Genomic DNA, 21,322 nt, shown 5'->3' on the forward strand with positions numbered 1-21,322 from the left:
CTTTTCTAAATAGTTCCTAACCTGTTCTTTACCCACCAAGGGCTGTCCATCTCCATCCCTTCTTGTGTCACTTATTGCATTAATCCAGGAGCTAACCTTGTCCGTGAGTATAGAGGCAAAGAAAGCATTGAGTACTTAAGCTTTCCTCACATCATCTGTCACTAGGTTACCTCCTTTATCCAGTAGGGGCCCCACACCCTCACTGATCACCTTCTTGTTAACATGCCTGTAGAAACCTTTCTTGTTATCCTTCACATCCTTTGCCAGTCGCAATTCCAATTGCACTTTTGCCTTCCTAATAACCCCCCTGCATTCTTGAGCTATACATTTATACCCCTCCCTGGTCATTTGTCCAAGTTTCCACTTTTTTTAAGCTTTCTTTTTGTGCTTAAGTTCACCAAGGATTTCCCCCGTAAGCCAATCCAGTCTCCTACCATGTTTGCCTCTCTTGCTACGCATCGGGATGGTTTCTTTCTGTGCCTTCAATAAGGCTTCTTTAAAATACTGCCAGCTGTCCTGGACTCCTTTCCCCTTCATGTTAACATCCCAGGGGATTCTGCCCATCAGGTCTCTGAGGGAGTCAAAATCTGCTTTTCTGAAGTCTTAAGGTGTGTATTTTAGTACTCTCTTTTCTTCCTTTGGTTAGGATCACTGCTTCCGAGGTTGTCACCCACCTCTGCTTCCTCTATTAGTTCCTCCCTGTTTGTGAGCAGAAGGTCAAGCTGCGCATGCCACCTGGTTGATCCTTCAGCACTTATATCAAGAAGTTATCCCCAACATTCTCCAAAAACTTCCTGGATTGCCTGTGTACTGCTGTATTGGTCTCCCAACAGATGTCAGGGTGATTAAAGTCCCCCATGAGAACCAGGGCCTGCAATCTGGAAGCTTCTTTAGTTGTCGGAAGAAAGCCTCATCTACCTCATGCACCTGATTCAGTGGCCTGTAGTAGACACCAACCACAACATCACTGCTGCTGTTTGCACCTCTAAACTTAAACCATAGATTCTCAACAGGTTTTTCTCCCTCTATATACTGGAGTTCTGAGCAGTCATAGTGCTCTCTTACATATAGTGCAACTCCTCCTCCTTTTCTCACCTGCCTGTTCTTCCCAAACAGTCTATACTCTTCCATGACAGCGCTCCAGTCATGTGAGTCACCCCACCAAGTCTCTGTTATCCTAATTAAATCATATTTCTTGGACTGGACCAGGGCCTCCAGTTCTTCCTGTTTGTTGCCCAGGCTTCTCGCATTAGTGTACAAACACCTCAGGTAACCAGTTCATCGCCCTATCTTCTCCATTTGAATCAGGGTTCCCCCTTTCTTGCTCTTTGCTCTTTGCATTTCTTCCCGGTATCCGACTTTCCCACTCCCCTCAGGGTTTTGGTCACTGTGTCCCAACGAACCTAGTTTAATGCCCTCCTCACTAGGTTTGCAAGCCTGCCTGCGAAGATGCTCCTTCCTCTCTTGGTTAGGTGGATCCCATCTCTTCCTAACAATCCTTGTGCCCGGGACAGAGTCCCATGGCCGAAGAAGCCAAAGCCCTCTCTGCGACACCACCTGCACAACCACGCATTTACTTCCTCAATTCGACGATCCCTGCCCAGTCCTTTTCCTTCTACAGGGAGGATAGATGAGAACACCACTTGCACTTCGAATTCTTTGATCCTTCTTCCCAGCACTACATAATCCACAGTAGCCTGCTCAAGGTCATTCTCGGCCCTATCATTAGTTTCCACGTGGAGAAACAGGAATGGGTAGTGATCCGAAGGTTTGATCAGTTTTGTAAGCCTCTCAGTCACATCCTGAATTTGAGCTCCCGTTAAGCAGCACACCTCTTGAGATTCCAGGTCCGGACGACAGATGGATGGCTCAGTCCCTCTTAGGAGGGAGTCCCCGACCACCACTACTCCTCATATAATTCTCATTATTACCATGGCCATGATGACTCAGTGCCAAGAGACAGAGCCTGTTTGAGATCACCACGGCGGAGTTTCCACAAGAGTTACTCTGTCACCGCCAAGAATTGCACCTCACTCACCAAGATCACCAGTCCTCTCATATACTGAATATGAGGAGAACTGTAGGAGTGTCTTTTCCTCTCAGCACTCCTCTCTTGCCAGATCACCGATGCCTTGCGAGTGGCACCAAGCATTTTATTCTCACTGTCCCTGTGGTACCCAGAGTGCTCCTACTACTCACATTACACAGCCTGATGGTCCCCACATAGCCACTGCGCCTCATCCAAACATTGTTCTACACCACAGTCAACTTCTGTCCACATATCGGCACCTCCCTCTTATGCGTGTAGCCCTCCTTCTACGGAGGATCTGGAAATGGAAGAAGGGCAGATTAATAATGACATGGGTCAGAGCCAACTGGGAACCTCTGCAGCAGAGAAGTCATCCTCCTCCCATGATGAGGCGATCATCCAGGATGACACATCACCCACTGATGATTTAAAGCAATTTCATGAGCTTTTCAGATGGATTGCTACTAGCCAAGAGGTGAATCTATGGGACGTAGACTCTTGAAAAATCTACAGCCATCCGCAAAAACAAAGATCGCACTCCCAATGGACAAGGCCATCGTGGAGGTGGTGGATGAGGTGTGGCAGACACTGGTCTCGGCTCTTCCTACTAATAAACGCGCAGACAGGAATATTTTGTTCCTTCAAAAGGCATGAACTTCCTATTTCTTCATCCACAACTCAACTCTCGTGTTGTCAATGCAGCTAACCAGAGATCCAAAATCCCACAGTATAAGTTATCTTGCCACAACAAATGGCTAGACCTTTTCGGCAGAAAAATGTACTTATCATCCACACTACAACTACGCATAGCAAATTATACTGCTCTGCTCACCATCTACGACTTCGCCATCCACAGCTTTGATAATGATGCCAACTTGACTGAAGTAATGCAACACCTATCTGATAACAAAAGACCGATCCTGAAGTCCATAGTTTAGGAGGGATACGACATCCCATACTGCCCAGCAGATAGCATTGGATGCTGCTGACACAGCAGCACAAGCAACAACTACACTAGTAGTTATGACACGTACTTCATGGTTGCAGGGTGCAGGTGTTCCCAGAGACCTACAAACAAAGATAGACGACTTACCGTTTGACAAACAAAAACTGTTTGTGGAGCGCACTGATGAAGCCCTTCATTCCAGTAAGGACTCACTCACAACACTGCACACTCTGGGTATATACACACCACCATACCTCTGGAGACTATACCCTCCCTATCAGAGACAACCCTTTTATAGATAACAGCAATGACTCTTGGATCAGAATTGGCTCAGGATGAAAAATCAGCATCACCGTGCTCCAAACAACTGAGTGTCCACTCAACATCCCTCCAGGCAGCAAGTTTAAGGTTTTGGTTGAGGGCCAGCACAACCTCCCCACTCTTCCAGTGCCTCACAACCGAGTGACTTTCCATCATTGCCTGCACCCTTTTTTCCACCAATGGGCAGCAGTCACCACAGACGTTGGGTGCTGGATATAGTAAAATGCGGATACTCCATCCCTCTTCTATCAAAGCCCCCACCCTGCCCTCTTCAGGGACCCCTCTCACGAGTCCCTGCTTTGTCAAGAAGTGGACCATGTTCTACACATAGAGGTCATAGAGAGGGTGCCTGAGCAATACTGGGGTAGGGATTCCTACTCAAACTGTTTACTTACAGAAAAGAGATCTGGGGGTTCGAGACCTATGCCACCTAAAGAAGTACCTCTGCAGGCAATGATTCAAGATGATTACGCTCACATCCATCATTCCTGTAGTAGAGGAGGGGGACTGGTTTGCAGCCCTCGACCTGGAAGATGCTTACGCTGATATAACTATACACACAGCTCACAGGCACTTTCTTCGCTTTGCGATCCGCTCGGACCATTTTCAGTACCGAGTCTGCCCTCCGGAGTCTTTTTGAAGACCGTAGACATGGTAGCAGCGCACCTATGAAATGAGCGTTTCATGTTATTTCCTTAGTTTGACGACTGCCTCCTACGGGATCTATCCCAACAAGCGACTGCACAAGCGATACAGTCTACCAAGAAGCTGTTTGAATCTCTTGGCCTTATTATAAATGACTAGAAATCCACTCTGTGGTCCATGTAGTCATTGGAGTTCTATGCTCCACGTAGTCATAGGAGCTCATCTCAATTCCACCACTGTTAAGGCATACCTTTCCAGTCATCAATTTGAATCCATAATAAACCTTATAACAATTATAACAACTAGCCCTACTGTCACAGTACTAATCTGCCTTCGACTTATGGGCCACATGGCTGCCATGACTTACATAGTATTATACGCATGCCACCACTTTCACTGCCTTCAACATTGGCTCTCCTCGGTCTATACCCCAGCCAAATACCACCTGCAGAAACGAGTATTCATCCTTGTCAACGTACTCACCTCCTTACAATAGTGGACCAATCCAGGAAACCTCCTACAGGAGGGTTCCCTTCCAGTTCCAATCCTCTACCCAGATCACTACAGATGCTTCCCTCCTCTGGTGAGGTGCACACATGCAAGGCCGTTTTGCTCAGGGCAGATGGTCGGATCAGCAGTTCTGATGGCATATCAATCTCTTAGAACTATGTGCTGTGGGCAATGCTTGCAAACACTTCGTCCAAGATATCTGAAGCTGTACAATATGCATTTTAACAGATAATACCACCTCCATGTTTTATGGAATTGGTGTGTCCCAACAGCGTTACTCTTGTTGCGTTGTATCTCCCAGGGATCAGCAACACGACTACAGATGCTCTAAGTCGTCATTTCATTACAGCCCACGAATTGGAACTTCACACAAATATCCTACACATGCTGTTCCGCATGTGGAGTTACCCAACGGTAAATCTTTTTGCAACGTACCAGAATTCCAAGTGTCCCCAATACTGCTCCAGAATGGGGATAGGTCCGTGATCTTTCAGAGATGCCTTTCTCATACAGTGGCAGGCTCACCTTCTCTACGCTTTTCCTTTGATTCCTCTCATACCCAGAGTATGCAGAAACATCGAACAGGGCAATGCTCAGGTCATTTTTATAGCCCCTGCCTGGTCAGACAGACTTGGTTTCCTTATCTTTATCGAATGTGTTGTCAACCTCCCTACCCCCTTCCAAGTTGACGAGATCTCCTGTTCCAGAATGCGTACAACCTTCTCCATCCCCAACCAGAATCACTATATCTGGATGCATGGCTTCTGTCTGGCTCTTGGAGATGGGAAAGCGCTGTTTTTAACAGGTGAAAACAGTCCTGATAAACAGTAGAAGACAGTCTACACATAACACTTACTTCCACAAGTGGAATTGCTTTGTAGCGTGGTACAACAATAACAATACTCCTCCGAAGGCTGCCCCGCTACATATGGTGCTGGACTATCTTATGCAGCCCAAGGACCGACGTCTGTCACTCTCCTCCCTCAAGTGTATCTTGCTGCACTGACGGCTTTCCACCTGCCCACGGACGGATATTCGATATTTGCCCACCTAGTCTCAAAGAGATTCATTAGAGGGCTGCATAATCTTTTTCAACTGCCCAGGCCCTTAAATTCCTCATGGGATCTGCGTCTTGTTCTGAACACACTGACGGGAACTCCATTCGAGCCTCTAGCTACTTGTTCCCTCCCATTATTAACATCAGATACAGTCTTTCTAACTGCGATCACATCAGCGAGGCGAGTGAGCAAAATTGCGCCTCTCATGGCAGAACCACCCTATACAATGTTTTACAAGGACAGAGTGGTCCTCTGATCTCATCCTTCCTTTCTACTGAAAGTATGCTTGGAGTTTCATGCAAGCGAACTGATTGTTCTACCTGTATTTCACTCAAAGCCACATGCTTTTCTCAAGGACACACAGTACTACACACACTAGAAGTCCGTAGAGCATTAGCATTCTATATCGACCGCATACATACAACCCGTCTGTAAATCACAGTAATTATTCCTCTCCCTTACAGAGCGATGGCCTGGTACACCACTATCCTCACAGCGTATTCCAAAATAATTACATCTTGTATTACCCAATGTTACTCTTTGCACAGCAGACATCTTCCTCCAACCTCAAGAGCTCACTCTGCACAGGCCATGGCTGCATCAACTGCCTTCCTCAAGGGGGGCCCCCTTAAAGATATCTGTGCAGCAGGTACGTGGGTGTCCAACCACGCTTTTGTGAGACACTATGCTATCATCCCTCAATAGGAGAGGAGTTCTCCCATAGCCCAGGCAGTCCTTGAATCTGTGCATACCTCATAATCCAAAGTCCACTGTCCTCACTGTGGGTACTGCTATAGAGGCACCACTGCTCCCACTGTGGAGCACTCACAGGGACATCACTCAGAAAAGAAAGGGAAGTTATTCACCTTGTGCAGTAACAACAGTTCTTCGAGATGTATGTCCCTGTGGGTGCTCCATGACCCACCATTCTATTTCTGCTCTTCGGATATATCTTACAATGACAGGTGGTTACGATGAAAACTGAGGAGAATCGGGCCATGTGTATGAACTTCAAAGGCGTGAACCTGCACACGCAGCGTATGAGCATGCGCGGCTCGACCAGATACTGCTTGAAAAATCTCCAATCTGCAGTGCTGGGACGAGCCCGACACCAACCGTAGAGCACCCACGGGGGGGACACATATCTGAAAACGGTTGTTACTACACAAGGTGAGTAACTTGCCTATATCACATTCTCACAAAAGGAAAAATCTTTTTTGTTTTTTTATTATAAGTTACCAGAAGGTGAGAAACTAAGCATAATTTAATGTTAAAAGATTTTTTTTTTCTTTTGTGGAAACCATATTTGCAAATTGACAGGTTCTAGATGTCAGTCTGAGAGTAGTTGACTTCTGATATGTTTGGGATAGTTGAAACAAAAAACAGGACTATGTAGCACTTTAAAGACTAACAAGATGGTTTATTAGTCTTTAAAGTGCTACATTCCTGTTTTTTGTTTCAGCTAGACCAGACTAACACGGCTACATATCTATTACTATTTGGGATAGTTGACTTTTTTAATACTTCAAACAACATTGTCATTGTCAGTTTTTGTCAAGCTCTCAATTAAAAGCTTTTTTTTTGATCAGCAAGACATTTTTTATCAAGCCCAGTTGAAATGGATTGTACCATAATTTATTAAAATGGTTCCTTTTTTACATACATATCTTCTCTTTTTAGAAAAAGAGCAAACGGGGATCTAATAGGTCATATGATCAAAGTTTAAGTGATTCTTCCTCTCACTCTCAGGATAAACATCATGAGAAGGAGAAAAAAGTAAGTGGATTTGTTGTTGCTAATTATGTGGCACATCTGCTTAATAATAGCACCTTGTAAATATTTCATTTAGTTATTGCTAAAAGATATGGAGAAGATTTGTTTCTGAGATGTAGAATATTGAGAGTAAATAATGAAGATGGTAAACTATAGGTAATATAGAACCTAAGGGGAAGCTTTCTATTTGGGTACACTTGTGTATATACACTTTCCCTTTTCTCCCTCCTCTAACTTAGCTCCCTGGAGGCAAGAGTAGAGAAATTGTTGGGGAAGTGGTTTCATGTGGTTTCCTTCATCTTTAATGAAAACTAAAAGATTTTTTTTTTGGTGATATCTTTGTTTGTTTGTTTTTGTTACTATAAAAAGACAGTTTTAAAACACATATTGGTAACCAGTCGCATTAGGTGCAGTAATTAAATACCTCTTATTTTTTTGTTTTTTCCCTTCATCATTGGATAAATTAGGTTTGAGGTTAGCAAGATTGCTTGTTGGCAGATTATTTTGAGAGGTACAGTTAAGCCCACTGTGATGGCAGAATGACGTGTCACATGGGAATTTGAATTTTTTTTAAATATAAAGAGCATGATTAACATCTAATTTGAATCCTTGTTGACTTACTCTTCTTATACTTTGATTTTAGATAGTTTAGGGAAGAAGGTTGATTCTATATTGGTAAGTGAATGCTTGCAAATTTTTGGCTCACGCTACCAAATTCACAATTATGTAAGGTCATTTTGCTGTCTGAACATTGTAGAACAAAATAGCAGATAATTACATAATAATGCAAACCTACTTGCATCCCTAGGGATCATAAAAGTGACAGTTTACAGGTACAAACCCTGTATTCCTATTTTTTCTTTTTTTAAATTTAATCTTTTAAAATTTTGAATGAAAAGACTTGAAATTTCATATTTATTCAAAGGATGAAATAAGAATAAAATTGAGATACATAAACATGTTTCTTTATTAAATATGTTTGTTTATGGTATTTAGAAACTACAGTTTTAATAGTAGAGAGAAGAAATTTGAATGAATAGTATATAGGGTCTTTCCTCAGAGAGAAATTTTGTGGATTTTTAGATCTGCAAGCACATTTTCACCATGTCTGAATTAGGGATGTTAAATATTGGTTAATTGAATAGTCGAATAACTAAGAATTCTTGTCAGTTATTTGACTAATCTGTAGTCTCTGGGGGCAGGGCTGGCAGCCAGTATGCTCCAGCTTCACTCCTGAGGAGCCCCCTGCCACTCTGTGCTGCTGCCTTTGTATCAGAGGCAGCAGTGCAGGGTGGCAGGAGGGTGCTGGACCACAAGGGGAGCCAGTTTAAAAACCAGCTTCCCTCGCAGACCAGCTGCCTGTCGCCCTATGCTGCTACCTCTCATAAATAGGCAGCAACGCAGGGGGGTAGCAGCTCCTGTCTAAGGGGGTCTGAGCTCCTGTACCTGGTGCGAGATAGAACTGAGCGGGGCTGCCTGCCTGCCCAGCTCCTAATACACTTTAAATACAGAGCTCTAGCGCGGACCCATTTCAAGCCAGGACTGAGCCAGACTGTGGCCAGCCTGCTGCTAAATTTACTGGCAAGGGTAGGGGAAATGCGTGTAGTCTATAGCATTAACCTATAAGCTTTTACTTATCGGTTAATCGACTACACTATTACAACCCTAGTCTGAATGTGCTTCCTAGTTTTCCTCGAGATTTTTTTAAACATTTAATCTTGGCTGTGCTTTGTCTGAATAATTACATTAACTACTTACCCTTTTACCTCACCTGGCACCTCTGCAGGTAACTTGATTCAGATGTATTTTTTCTCTCTAAACTAACTTTAAAAATTAAAAAATACATTATGCCAGAAAAGAATTTGATTTTGGGAAATAAATCTGAAATCTGTTAGAAAACATTTTGATGTCTACTTGCGACATTTGCTTTGTAGGCTTTTGCAGTGGAGGTATTATGGATAGTGTAACATTAGGACTGGAAATATTAGCACATCCTAATTATTTATTGGACGGAAACTCAAAAACAAAGTCTTAGAATAAATATGGATGACAAAACTTTTATAAAGTGAAAGCAATTAATATTTGTCTTGCTATTAGCTGAAGTCAGTAGTAATATCACTATTTGTTTGTCTATCATGTTGCATTTTACAATTTTTCAGAATAGGGGTTGATCAATTTAGTCTGTTTACAATAGAACAAAGCTGACAACTCAAACATGCTACTTAATTTTTAAAATGTAAATCAAATTACTCTCCTGTAATTATTAGGTGTGAACATGGGTCTGATTTATAGCTGTTAAAACTTGAGCAGCATTGAAGAGAAGTGAGAGAGGGTATTATGCGTATTAAACTCATATGTCTAGTCCTTGCGGGGAACACTAGGAAGGGCACCTCTTGCTACACCTATTCAACAAGTATAGCCAGCACTTCCTAGCACAGCTGCTCAATACTTGCCACACCTAGCATCTCTTCTGTCTGTGACAGTTAATTCCACCAGCTCCACTATTATTTATATTTGTACTTCCCAGTTCTGGGAGTTGAATTGTATTTGCTCCCTTTCTAGATGTACTGAGAAAAGGAGATAAAGGTTCTGTGAACCTTGCCTTCAGTACTACCCCAGAGGCAGAATTAAATCCACAATATCTGTAAAACAAAGCCAAGCAGTTCTGTTAATTTGATAGTTATCTACTATTTTGGTATTTGAAAGGTTCTTCATATTGTAAATGGGATAGTTATTTCATACATCAATCTTTGTTCACTTTACATATCACATATTTGTAAAGCACTTTCACGGTTAAGACCACAGATCACAAAAAAGGTAGTTTACTATAGTTAACTTTTTCATAGGTGTATTTTTTTACCTTTTAATAATTTGCATTATTAGAGGACAGACCTCTTAAAATTGTATTGCAGAATGCTTTTCTTTGCTTGGAATACTTTCAGTAACCTCTTTTGTAAAATTGGCTGATGAAGATTGCTATATGAGATCTAGGTATTATTGTTGTTATTTTATTACAGATCAACAAGCATAGTGTAGTATGAAGATTAGTTATTTTGTTAAACTTGATTTATCTTTTGCAAGCAACAGCAGATGGCAATCCATCGCTGCTTGTCTTTATGTGACTTAGTTTTTATGGAGCCTTGGAAAAATATAAACTAGTGCTATTTATGGGATGTGGTCCCAAAACAAAAATGAATGTAGCTTTGGATAGTTGAAAACTGTTGAAGATGTAATGAAAAACCCTCTGGCTGTCCTTCTCCTCCTCCTTTCTCCTTCTTCTGGATTGTAAAATCTACCTTTGAGAGTTTAATGGCAATAATCCTTGAATAGGACTGTTTGATTGTAATGTGTTGGATCTAAAAATGTGGTCTTGTTTATCCTGTATGCAATGTAGTCAGAAAACAAATGAATATGAATTGTGCACAGTGGGTAAAGGAGTGGTTAACTAGTTAAATTCAAATGGCCTTGAAGTGTGTGCTTATACCCTGAAAACTGACTCTTTAAAAATAGCATAATGGATGCTGGTGTTTCTTTTTTACTGGCTTCCATGGTGAACCTGCTTGGTTTCCAAGTAAAAAGATGGTATATTTATATTTATTTTACTCCTCACTGTCAGACTAGATTGAGTTTCCAGTGCTGACTCTAGTATTACCGATAAGTAAACACTCTTCATCTGTAAGTTAATCATTCTCGTGATATGTAAACCCGCATATAATTCAGTATTATTTTTGCTGCGGTAACAGGGTTAAAAAGTAGTTTAACATGTACATAAACAAGGGCCGGATTCTGTCTTTAGGTAAGCACATGCAACTCTTGCTGAAGTCTGAGAACGAAGGTCTCATTTTCACATAATCCTCTTTTTTTACTCATGTCCCTTTAAATGTAAAATGGGAATTCAGATAAATTTTATTTTCTATAGGCTATTTTCTCACATTTTTTTTATTTCCCTGTGTTGTCATATTTACTGAAGCTACCAGTGATATTAATCCATATTTGCTAGATGCTTATAATGAGTTTTTATTTTCTGATGACATCAAAAATAACTTTGGGATAGTAATATTTCCTCTAAAGATTTTTCCAATCCAGCATTAGACCTAAAATGTTGATAGAAAATATTACATTGCTTGCATTTCTCAGAACAATAATTGTAAAGGAACTCAACCTTCAAGAAATAAGATTAAAAATAGCCTCAAACCACAATTCATATAGCATTTTGACTGAGTAACAAACCCAGATAATTAAAAAAAGTTCCGATAAAATTGTAAATTAAACTAAAGTTTTAGTTGTTGTAAATCTAAGCCTTCTTAATTTAAAAGACAAATTAACTATTTGTATCCTCCAAAGGAAATATATTGTAATATTTCTCTGATTGTTTGTTTAAATTTTAATAAAAGGATAGCCAAGGGTATCTGAAATCCAACTTATGTGCTTCTCCTGATCTTGGGTCAGTTAGGGGTTGCTCTGTCTTTGCCCTGGCTAGAATGGTTCCTATGGTGTGTGTTTCATGCTTTGTCATTTATGAATTGGGTCTGCTCTTCTTAGCTGATTTGTTTTGGGGAGAGCCATTCCCTGATTTTGTGTTCGTTCTTGTTTTGACCCTGAAAGGCCAGGCACACTCAACTCCAGATATTTTCAGTTATTAAGAAGATGATTTATTTAGGGTAATCAAATATATGTAGAGTAGCTTGTAATTCCAGACTTCCTGTAGCACATCAGTTGGTTTCCTGAAAACTAGCCTGTGGACAGCATAGGATTTTATGATAGATAGCAGAACATTCTGGCTTTGTATAACATTTATCACATTTCTTATTTGAGTGCATTTATACACGTACAGTGCTGCAGCTGTGCTACTATAACACCGAGGCCTTGTTTACACTATAGTTTTGTTGGCAAAACAGTGGAGGTGTACACACTGCAATGTTCTTCCTGCCAAAAATCTTTTATTCTATGTTGACAAAACAAAACCATCTCAATGAGAATGATAGAACTTTTTGCGACAGAGTGACACAGCATCAGGTAGACATTGTGTCCCTTACATCATTTAACTAGCCTCCAGGTAGGTATTCCACAGTACCCACTGTGACTACTCTGCTCACTGATTTGAAATTTGCTGCCTTCCATCCAGGTACAAAGGCATGAGCCACTCTCCTTTCACAGGAAATTTAGAAATTGCTCAGCATGGAGAGCTCACACAGCTGTTGCCCATCTGAGCATGCTTCCTCTTGGCAACAAACACACTCTTGTCTGGCATGTGATGGTGAATCTCCTTGGTCTGTGGGGAGAAAAGGCTGTTTGAGAAGTTGGAGAAAATCATATAATCAAAACATGAGTGGAAAATCCTGCTGTTCTTGGCACCGGGACTGCAGTATCAGGGAGGTAGAATGGACTGCTGCTGGGTGGGGCTAGGGATGAGACTGTTGGCTGTGAAGAGCGGGGGAGGAGTCAGAGGCTGATGTTGGGATGTCCTGTTCCCCCTGCTGATGTGCTGGTCTCCACTGAGCTGGGTTGAAAGTTGAGGAGGAAGCTGCTGCTGTCTGTGCACCAGCTTCTGACTCAGGATTGTTTGCTTCTGGCTGCTCTCTGAACAAGTTTTCAGACTGGTGAATTCTGTACTTAAGGAGACAGTGTATCAAAACATTCAGTGTCCCCAAGCACACATACCATCTCTCTCTTACATGCATACACCCCCTCAAAAACTCTCACCCCTTCTGTGGGCTTCTTATATCTTCAGCCGTTTCAGTTTGGTCATATTACCAGGTGCTGCTTTAAAAAGTTATTTAACGTGTTACATTTTGGCACACATAGCAGTCATTACAAAGCTTTATAGTATAGTGCAAAGGAACAGTGCCAGGCTTAGCACAATACACCATCACACATTACTGTGTCTTAGTGTTAATATGTTCCTTCAAAACATCCTTCAACCAAATAGCATCCTGCTGATCTCCTCATAGAGACTTGAGTTCATAAAAGACAGCACAAAATTGAATGCAGTGAAGGATCCATGTTGAAGGTGATTAGATTGCATGTTACCAGAGCAATTGAAAAGCAGTTGGCAGTGTAGTAGGATGCCCAGGAAAGATGGGATTGAGAAGCCTTCCATATGATACTGTACCTGTCCCCATATTGGCATTGTAAACCCTTTCCAAAGCATAATGCAGCTATTCATAGTGCATTGCTTTCTGTGTCAGTGCAGGAGCTGATATTTTGGATGTATGTGCTCCACCAACATGAGGAATATAGTGTGGACATGCAACAGCAGTTTAATTATAGCAGTGACTCAATACTGACGTATCTTAAGTCGACTTAACCATGTACCATGGACACAGCCTGAGTGAAGATGTTGTTCTTTTTTGAGTGATGTCCCCTTGGGTGCTCCACATTAGAAGTTGGTGAGTCCCCGTGCTGATTGATTGGAGAATTTTCTTAGCAGTATCTGGATGCGCTGTGCATGTGCAGTAGCTGCCTTGTGTGTTGTGTTGTTTTGTTAGGTGTGTGCGCAGTGCCATTCTGGCTCAGTTCCTTCTCTACCATCCCCAGCAGCAGATGGAGCACTTAGGAGTACAGGTGCCTTCTCCTAAAAAGATAAATATTATATTTAGTAACTTTTTTCCTCAGCTTTCCTCGTTTTTTTTCCTTTTCATTGCCCTCTATTAATTTTTTTTTCTTTTGGAATAAATGAACAACCTTGAGGTCATGTTTTCCTTACCCCTCAGAACCTCCCTTGGTTCCCTTTTTATTTAAAAAAAAAACAAACATCAAACTTGTGGAGCGAGGAGAGTGATTTCAGTCTGTCACTACAGTGCTCAGAACTCCAGGTTTCAAGAGGTGAGACACATGCAGGGAGGCAGTGCCCGTATCGGATGGCCACTCCTCATGCATCTGCTGTCTCAGTGGGCAGCATATTCCTGCCAAATGCTCATACTGCAGTAGCATGACAGCATCGACCTGTCATGATAGAGAGCTTTGTTCCAGTCCTATCTATGGGAGAAGTCTCTCAGGCCTAGTATGGAGGATGCTCCTTCCACCGGAGCTAAAGAAAAGGCTCAGCCTCATGCAGCAACAAAATGACGAGCATCTTCCTCCTCTCCAGCAAGGACTCTTGTAAGTAGATTATTTTGCCTGCTAACTCTCTACCTCTGGTTCCTACTTCAGCTAAAATTAAGCACAGGTGACAAGCCTGGCACCTTCTCTTCATGGAAGCCCTCAGTGCCCAGGAAGGCTCCATTGGAGAAGACAACCACATCAGCATTGAAGACCATGGCACCGTGCCATACCACTGCATGGCACCAGGTGCCTAAAGCTACCTATACCGACATGCTGCCTCCTCTGGCACTGCTGTCAGTGCCGACCCACTCTCCTGCACCGACAACTGCTTCCTCCTTGGTACCAGAATACTCTACACCAAAGAGGTCCTCTGCACCAACACACTTCCTCCATCAGGCTGATGCACAGTCTCCTGCACCACAGATCTCTTTGCGCACTACCAACCATTCCTCTACCAGCACCGTCCCTCCCTTGTCTAAGTCTCTGGTGCTCTCTACACATGATAGCGATGCCAGAGTGGATGACCAGTGTATCTGCTGCTTCTCACAACATTCGTCACTGACGAGCCATAAACCTATATGGAACTGACCATCGTCCATATCCTTAGATAGACCACTGCCACCTCATTGGTACCAACATGCATGGCTATACCCTCCTCCATCCTATCTGCCACACTGGGCACCATGGCAAACTTGGTCTTCCTACAGCTGAAATCACACTGCCCTAAGCACACCAGCGTGGTCACCATCCAGACCATCATCACTTCGTATAACATCTAAGATGCGAGAAGATGAGACCATGGAGGTGGAAGAGGTTGAGAGGTCCAATTCCCTCGTCACAACTCCTCTTCCTCCCCGGATGAGGCAGTGATCCCACTGACAGAAGACATCAAACAGTTCCTGCAAGAGGTGCAGGAAGAACATGAACTGTTGAAGATACTATCACCCTCTGGCACTACAAAGATAGCCCTTCCTACAGATGATACTATCCTAGAACCATCAGACGTTATTTGGCAGACTCTGGCATCAGGCTCCCCCTCCACTAGCAAAAGAGTTGACAGAAAATATTTTGTCCCAGAGAAAGATATTGATTTTTTTCCCCATTCTTCCCTGAATTTGCTGGTCGTTGACATGGTTCACTATAAAGTGAAATTACCGCAAGACAAGGACCATAAGCACTTAGACTTTCTAGGGCATAAGTTCTATTGCTCAGCTACACTATAATTTAGGGTAGCAATCCATACACTAGACCCCAATTTAAGCCTTTTGAATACTGATCCAGGCAATGTTACCAATGTTATCACCCACAACAAGCTCCACTGTCAACTAACCAGCCATCTACCTTGAAACAAGGCTTTTGAAGTTTTGGTCAAGGGTCTGAACATCCCAATTTCAGTGCAAACTTCAAATCCATCCTACCGGCTCCTCCCTTTCTTCCATTCTTGGGTGAACATCACATTGGACCGGTGTGTTTTGAAAATGATCCAATCAGGATAGCTAATTCCCTTTAAACAAGTGCCACCTACCCTCCCTTTTACTCTTCAGGGACCCTTCTCATGAGTTTTCTACACTTGGAGGTTCAGTACCTTCTCCAACTTGGAGGAGTAGAACAAGTACCACCCCAATACCACGGCAGAGGATTCTATTCCTACTGTTTCCTCACTTAAAAGAAGATGAGAGTTTGGAGACCTATATTAGATCTCAGAATCCTCAACAAATTTGTCCAAAACAGCAGGTTCAAAATAGTTACCTTCTCCATGATCATCCCCGCACTGGTGACTGGTTCTCGGCCCTCAACCTCCAAGAATCCTATTTCCACATGACCCTTCACCTGTCCCACAGACGGTTTCTGCGATTCACGACTGGCAGTGATCATTATGGCATTTCCAGTGACCATTTGGTATTTCCACAGCTCCCAGGGTTTTCTCTCAAACCCTAGCATTAGTTGCAGCACATCTTCAATGTCATCAGGTAATAATTTTGCAGTACCTCGATGATTGCCTAATCAAAGGATCGACCTGCAAAAAAAGACAAATCATGTTGCAGGCGATGATATCACTCTTCCACACTCTGGGGTTACTAGAAAAACTACCAAAAATCCACTCTCGTTCCCACGCAGACGCTTGAGTTCATAGGAGCTCATTTGAATGCAATGTAAGAACCACAACACTACAAAACAGATTCATGGCTCTGGGGATATTTATTTCCACAGTCAAATTCAGTCCCTTTACCAATATCATGACTTGTTTACAAATACTGGGTCATATAGCCTCTACCAGGTCAAATATGCCAGACTCCACATGTACTACCTTAAAGCATGGCTCATCACAGTATACAGAGCCTGCTATACAAGAGAGTTTTACCACCATAATGTGTTCTACTATCCCTGGATTGGTTGTTGGAACCATGCAATGTCATGCAGGGCGTACCCTTTCACCAAGATCCGCCATCTTACATATTCACCATGGATGCCTCCCATATTAGGCTGGGGGCTCACCTGGGACATCTAATAAAACAATGCAGATGGAATCCATTTGAAACAAAGCTCCACATCAATTTATTAGAACTCTGAGCTGTCCGCAATGCCTGAAAACACTTTATCCCTATAATCCAGAACCAAATGGTCTGCATCTTTACTGACAAAACCAGTTGCATGTCTTAAATAAATGGCCAGGGAGGAGCATGATGACACTGTCTATGCTTGGAGGTGGTAAAATTCTGGAACTAGTGTATTCGCCATAACATAATGCCCTTAGCATCATACCTGCCATGCAACCAGAATATGAGGGCAGATGGCCTCAGCTGCAGCTTCTTCCAGCAACACGAATGAGAATTCACCCAACAGTCATTCAAACAATGTTCCTCAACTGGTGAATTGCAGACACTGACCTGATCACCATGTGAAAGAATCGCAAATGTCACTGTTTCTGCTTCAGAGCTGGCAAGCATGGGGAAGGGATCACTTGGAGATGCCTTTCTTGTGACATGGTCAAGACACTTCCTGTATGCCAGGGTGGAGAACCTCAGGCCCAGGGGCTGGATATGCCTCCCCCACCTCTCGTCGGCTTGCCTGGATCTGGCCCCCAAGGCTCAGGGGCCCTCACAGCATTATAGAGCCCAGACTGTACTCCAGCCTCCTTGTTGCCCCACTATGTGGCTGGAGGACTCTCAATCTGCTAGGCTGCCCTCCCCCCCCAAGGCTCTGATGTGTGAGGGTAATGTGGGGAGTGTCTTTCGTCTTCTCAGTTGGGGGACACGTCAATGAGGGTTGTGGGTTTTTTTTATTCTCACTTATATGTGGGCCCCCAACTAACTTTCCTGTGGGTCGGTAGCCCCCCAAAAAGATTCTCTTACCTCTGCTCTACGCTTTTCCACCTCTACCACTTATCAGTTGGGTGATTGACAAGATCGAGCTCTCATCATCTTGATCTTACCAATGTGGCCCAAGCAATCACAGTTCCCCTATCTCCTTCAACTTGTACTATGCAACCCTCAACTCTTTCTGAACCAGCTAGACCCATTCGTGTAGCAACGGAGTTGTCTGGTACATCCCATTCCCACCAGTTTTCACCTCAAAGCCAGGTTATTCCATAGTGCCACAATGCTGAACACACTTGCTATGATTGAGTGAAACATATCCTTCTGAATAGCTGCCGACCTTCCACCAGATGTACTTACCTCCATAAATGGACACAATTCTCCACCTGGTTCAAGACCAGACAGATTACCTCCCCATCTACTTCTGGCATTTCATCCATTCTTGAGTTACCTCTTAGATCTCAAGGAACCTGGCTCATCAGTCAGTTCTATAAAAGTCCATCTTTCCGCCATCACCATAGTTCATAAACCAGGGGTTTTCCATAATTTCACACCCTACAACCAAAGGATTTTTAATTGGCCTACTCAAAGTATACCTAGTTGTCCCTGAGCCAGAGCCACCCTGGGATCTAAAGTTGGTCATGAATGCTCTTATGAGGCATCCTTCTGAATCTCTTGCCTTCTTGTTCCTCCTTCATTTGTCAGTGAAAGTGTCCTTCCTCATTATAATAACCTCAGTGAGGAGAGTGGGAGAAATAGCAGTGCTCATGGCAGATCCTTCTTTCATGGTATTTGAGGCATAAAGTCATTCTATGACCTTATCCTAAATGTCTGCTGAAAGTAGCTTCTGCCTTTAATGTTAATGAACCAATATATCTACCTACGTTTTTTCCTAAATTTCATGAACACCCTTTAGAGGCATCCTTATACACGTTGGACATTAGAATGGACCTTGCCTTTTACCTGGACAGAATCTGGTCATTCTGTAAATCTCCCAGGCTCTTCTTGTCTACTTTAGAGCACTCCAAAGGCCAGCCAGTCACCTCTCAGCTCATTGCCAGGTGGATATCATCATGTATCCAATGTTACCCCATATAGAATAAACAACCTGCCCTCCATGTCACAGCACATTCCACAAGGGCCATAGTGATGTCTATGGCTTTTCTAGCTAATGTCCCATATTGGACATTTGTAGGGCTGTCCTGTGGTCATCAGACTACATCTTTGCTAACCACTGTGCTATCACACCAGGTCTGATACCTGCCACTACCCTAGGTCGAACAGTCCTCTCTCTCTCCTCTGGTGCAACCACCTCTCCAAAGCCCCCCCTCCATCAGGGCACTGTTTTACAGTCACCTAATGTGGAGCACCCATGGGGACATCACTCAAAGAAGTTACTTACCTTGATGGTAACAATGGTTCTTTGAGATGTGTATGTCTGTGGGTGCTCAATTACCTATCCTCCTGCCTTCTACTTTGGAGTCGGTAATCAGGATTACCACTGTAGAGAAGGAATGGTGAGGGGATCGTGCTGTGCACATAGCTAACAGACAATATTCAAGGTGGCTACTGTGTGCATATGGTGCATCCAGATCCTGCTAGGAAAATTCTCCAATAGGCTGACATTGGGATGCACCAACACCTAATGTGGAGCACCCACAGGGACATACATCTAGAATCATGGTCACCAACCTGTCAATCACGGGGCATCAGGGGCTCCCCAATTTCCCCCACCCCCAAGAAGCCCCGCTGCCTACCTCTGAAAATGGAGGTAGTGCCAACTTCCTGTGGGGTAGAGGGAAGTCCGGCAGCTGCGTGCCACTTCTGGGGTTTCCGGAAGTGCACTGCCTGCTCCCCTCCTCCAGGTCTGTGGAGGTAGGAGTCCCGGAGGAAGGTACATGCGGGGGCTTCCAGGGGAAGGTGCGCACCGGGACTCCCCTCCTCTGCGGGGGAGGAGGTAGGAGTCCCTAGGGTAGTGGTCCCCAATCCGGTGCCCGCGGGCACCATGGTGCTCACTGGGCCATTTCTATGCGCTTGCTGAGTGATCGGGGCCAGCCCCGCCCCCAGTCACATGGTGCATGGGCGGTGCCGGCCCCTGGGCGCGCAGCGTATGAGTGGCCCTGCCCCCGGGTCCACAGCGCAAGGGCTTTGCCAGCCCTGGGCGTGCGATGTATGGGCAGTGCGGGCCCTTGGGTGCGCGGCACATGGTCGGCCTAACCCCCCACCCCCAGGCACGCAGTATATGGGCTGTGCCGGCCCTGGGCGCGTGATGTATGAGTGTCCCCGCCCCTGAACACGTGGCACAGGAGCGGCGCCGGCCCCAGGCACGCAGCGCATGGGCGCTGCTGGCTCCTGGGCATGCGGCACAGGAGTGGCTCTGGCCCCAGGAGTGCGGCGCATGGGTGGCCCCGGTCCCTGGGCGCAGCGTATGGGTGGCCCTGCCCAGTGCGAGTGGCCCCACCCCTAGGCACCCGGCAGCCCCAAAAGGTTGGGGACCACTGTCCTAGGGCAAGTGTGCGCCGGGGAGGTGGGGAGGAGTCCCGAGGGGGAGTGCATGCCGGGGCTTCCCTCCTCTATGGGGGAGGAGGTAGGAATCCTGGAGGGAAGCATGCGCCGGGGAGGAGGAGGGGAGTCCCAGGGGGAAGCATACGCTGGAGCTTTCCTCCTTTGTGGGGGGTGGGGGAGGAGTCCCGGGAGGAGACTCTTGCTGGAGCTTCCCTTCTCTGGGGGGAGGGTGGAGGATTCCCTGCCCCCACCAAAACCCTGCTCCCAGTTCCCACTGGCACTCTGCCCCCACCGGCACCCTGTCCCCCTGCCCCCGCTGGCACCCTGTCCCCACCCCAGCATCCTGACCCTTGTCTCCACTGCCATCCTGTCCTCTGTCCCAGCACCCACTAGCACCCTTCCCCAGTTCCATGTCCCCTGCTTCCACCAGCACAGTTGGGGCCACATTAGTGAGGCTTTGGAGGAGTTACTTTTTTTTTGCATCTCACTTGTGTGTCCCCAACTGACTTTTCAGTGACCCCTGAATCAAAACAGGTTCTCATAAATAAAAACAATGCTGAAACTTTTTGTGTTTGACATATTTTATTTAAAAATGAAGCCTGGCCAACAAACCCCCATCTGTCCGCAGCATCATAACTCTCCTGCCGCTCCTCCCCCAGACCCTAGATTTGAACCTGTCATACACTGGAACCCCCCGTCCTGAGCCTCTCACATTGCCAAACTCCTGCACCCCCACATCCTCAGTCTTTTGCCACAATGCTCCTACACCATCCACACACCACAAATCTGCATCCTGAGCCCATTATACTCCTAACCTCCCTGCCCTGAGCGCCTCCCATCCCTCAACCCAAACTCCTGTTCCCTCACATCCACAAGCCTGTGGCTTGCTCAGTACCCCAACCCTCCACCTGACCCCAACCCTCCCCAGCCTGGAGCCCCCTCCCTGAACCAGCATCCTCTCCTCCACCTCCTCTTGCATCCAAATTTCCCTCCCAGAACTTGCACTTCTCACTCCTTTCCACACCCAAACCCCTCTTTCCCACCCCAGAGCCCACACAACCTGTCTCAACCCAATGAGGGTACAGCTAGATTGCAGGAGTTTTTCCGGGATTCCAGAGGTATCCCAGAAAAACTCTTCCACATCCAGGGATGCGTTTGTTCTTCCACTAAAAAA

General features: G+C 44.7%; 1 protein-coding gene across 7 annotated transcripts in view; it reads left to right on the top strand.

The window, feature by feature from the left end:
• The window catches only part of MLLT10 (MLLT10 histone lysine methyltransferase DOT1L cofactor), a 310,090-nt gene that overhangs the window by 133,519 nt on the left and 155,249 nt on the right, over nt 1-21,322 (top strand). For 5 of the 7 annotated variants that reach the window (XM_075922496.1, XM_075922495.1, XM_075922497.1 and 2 more), the window contains one exon: nt 7,190-7,285. The exons of the other annotated variants lie outside the window; for them this stretch is intronic. In XM_075922496.1, coding sequence (XP_075778611.1) covers nt 7,190-7,285 — 96 coding nt within the window. The remainder of the gene's footprint in view (nt 1-7,189; nt 7,286-21,322) is intronic. 7 annotated transcript variants of the gene reach the window in all.

The sequence above is a fragment of the Pelodiscus sinensis genome, chromosome 2 (genome assembly GCF_049634645.1).
Source record: "Pelodiscus sinensis isolate JC-2024 chromosome 2, ASM4963464v1, whole genome shotgun sequence".
Classification (NCBI taxonomy): domain Eukaryota; kingdom Metazoa; phylum Chordata; order Testudines; family Trionychidae; genus Pelodiscus; species Pelodiscus sinensis.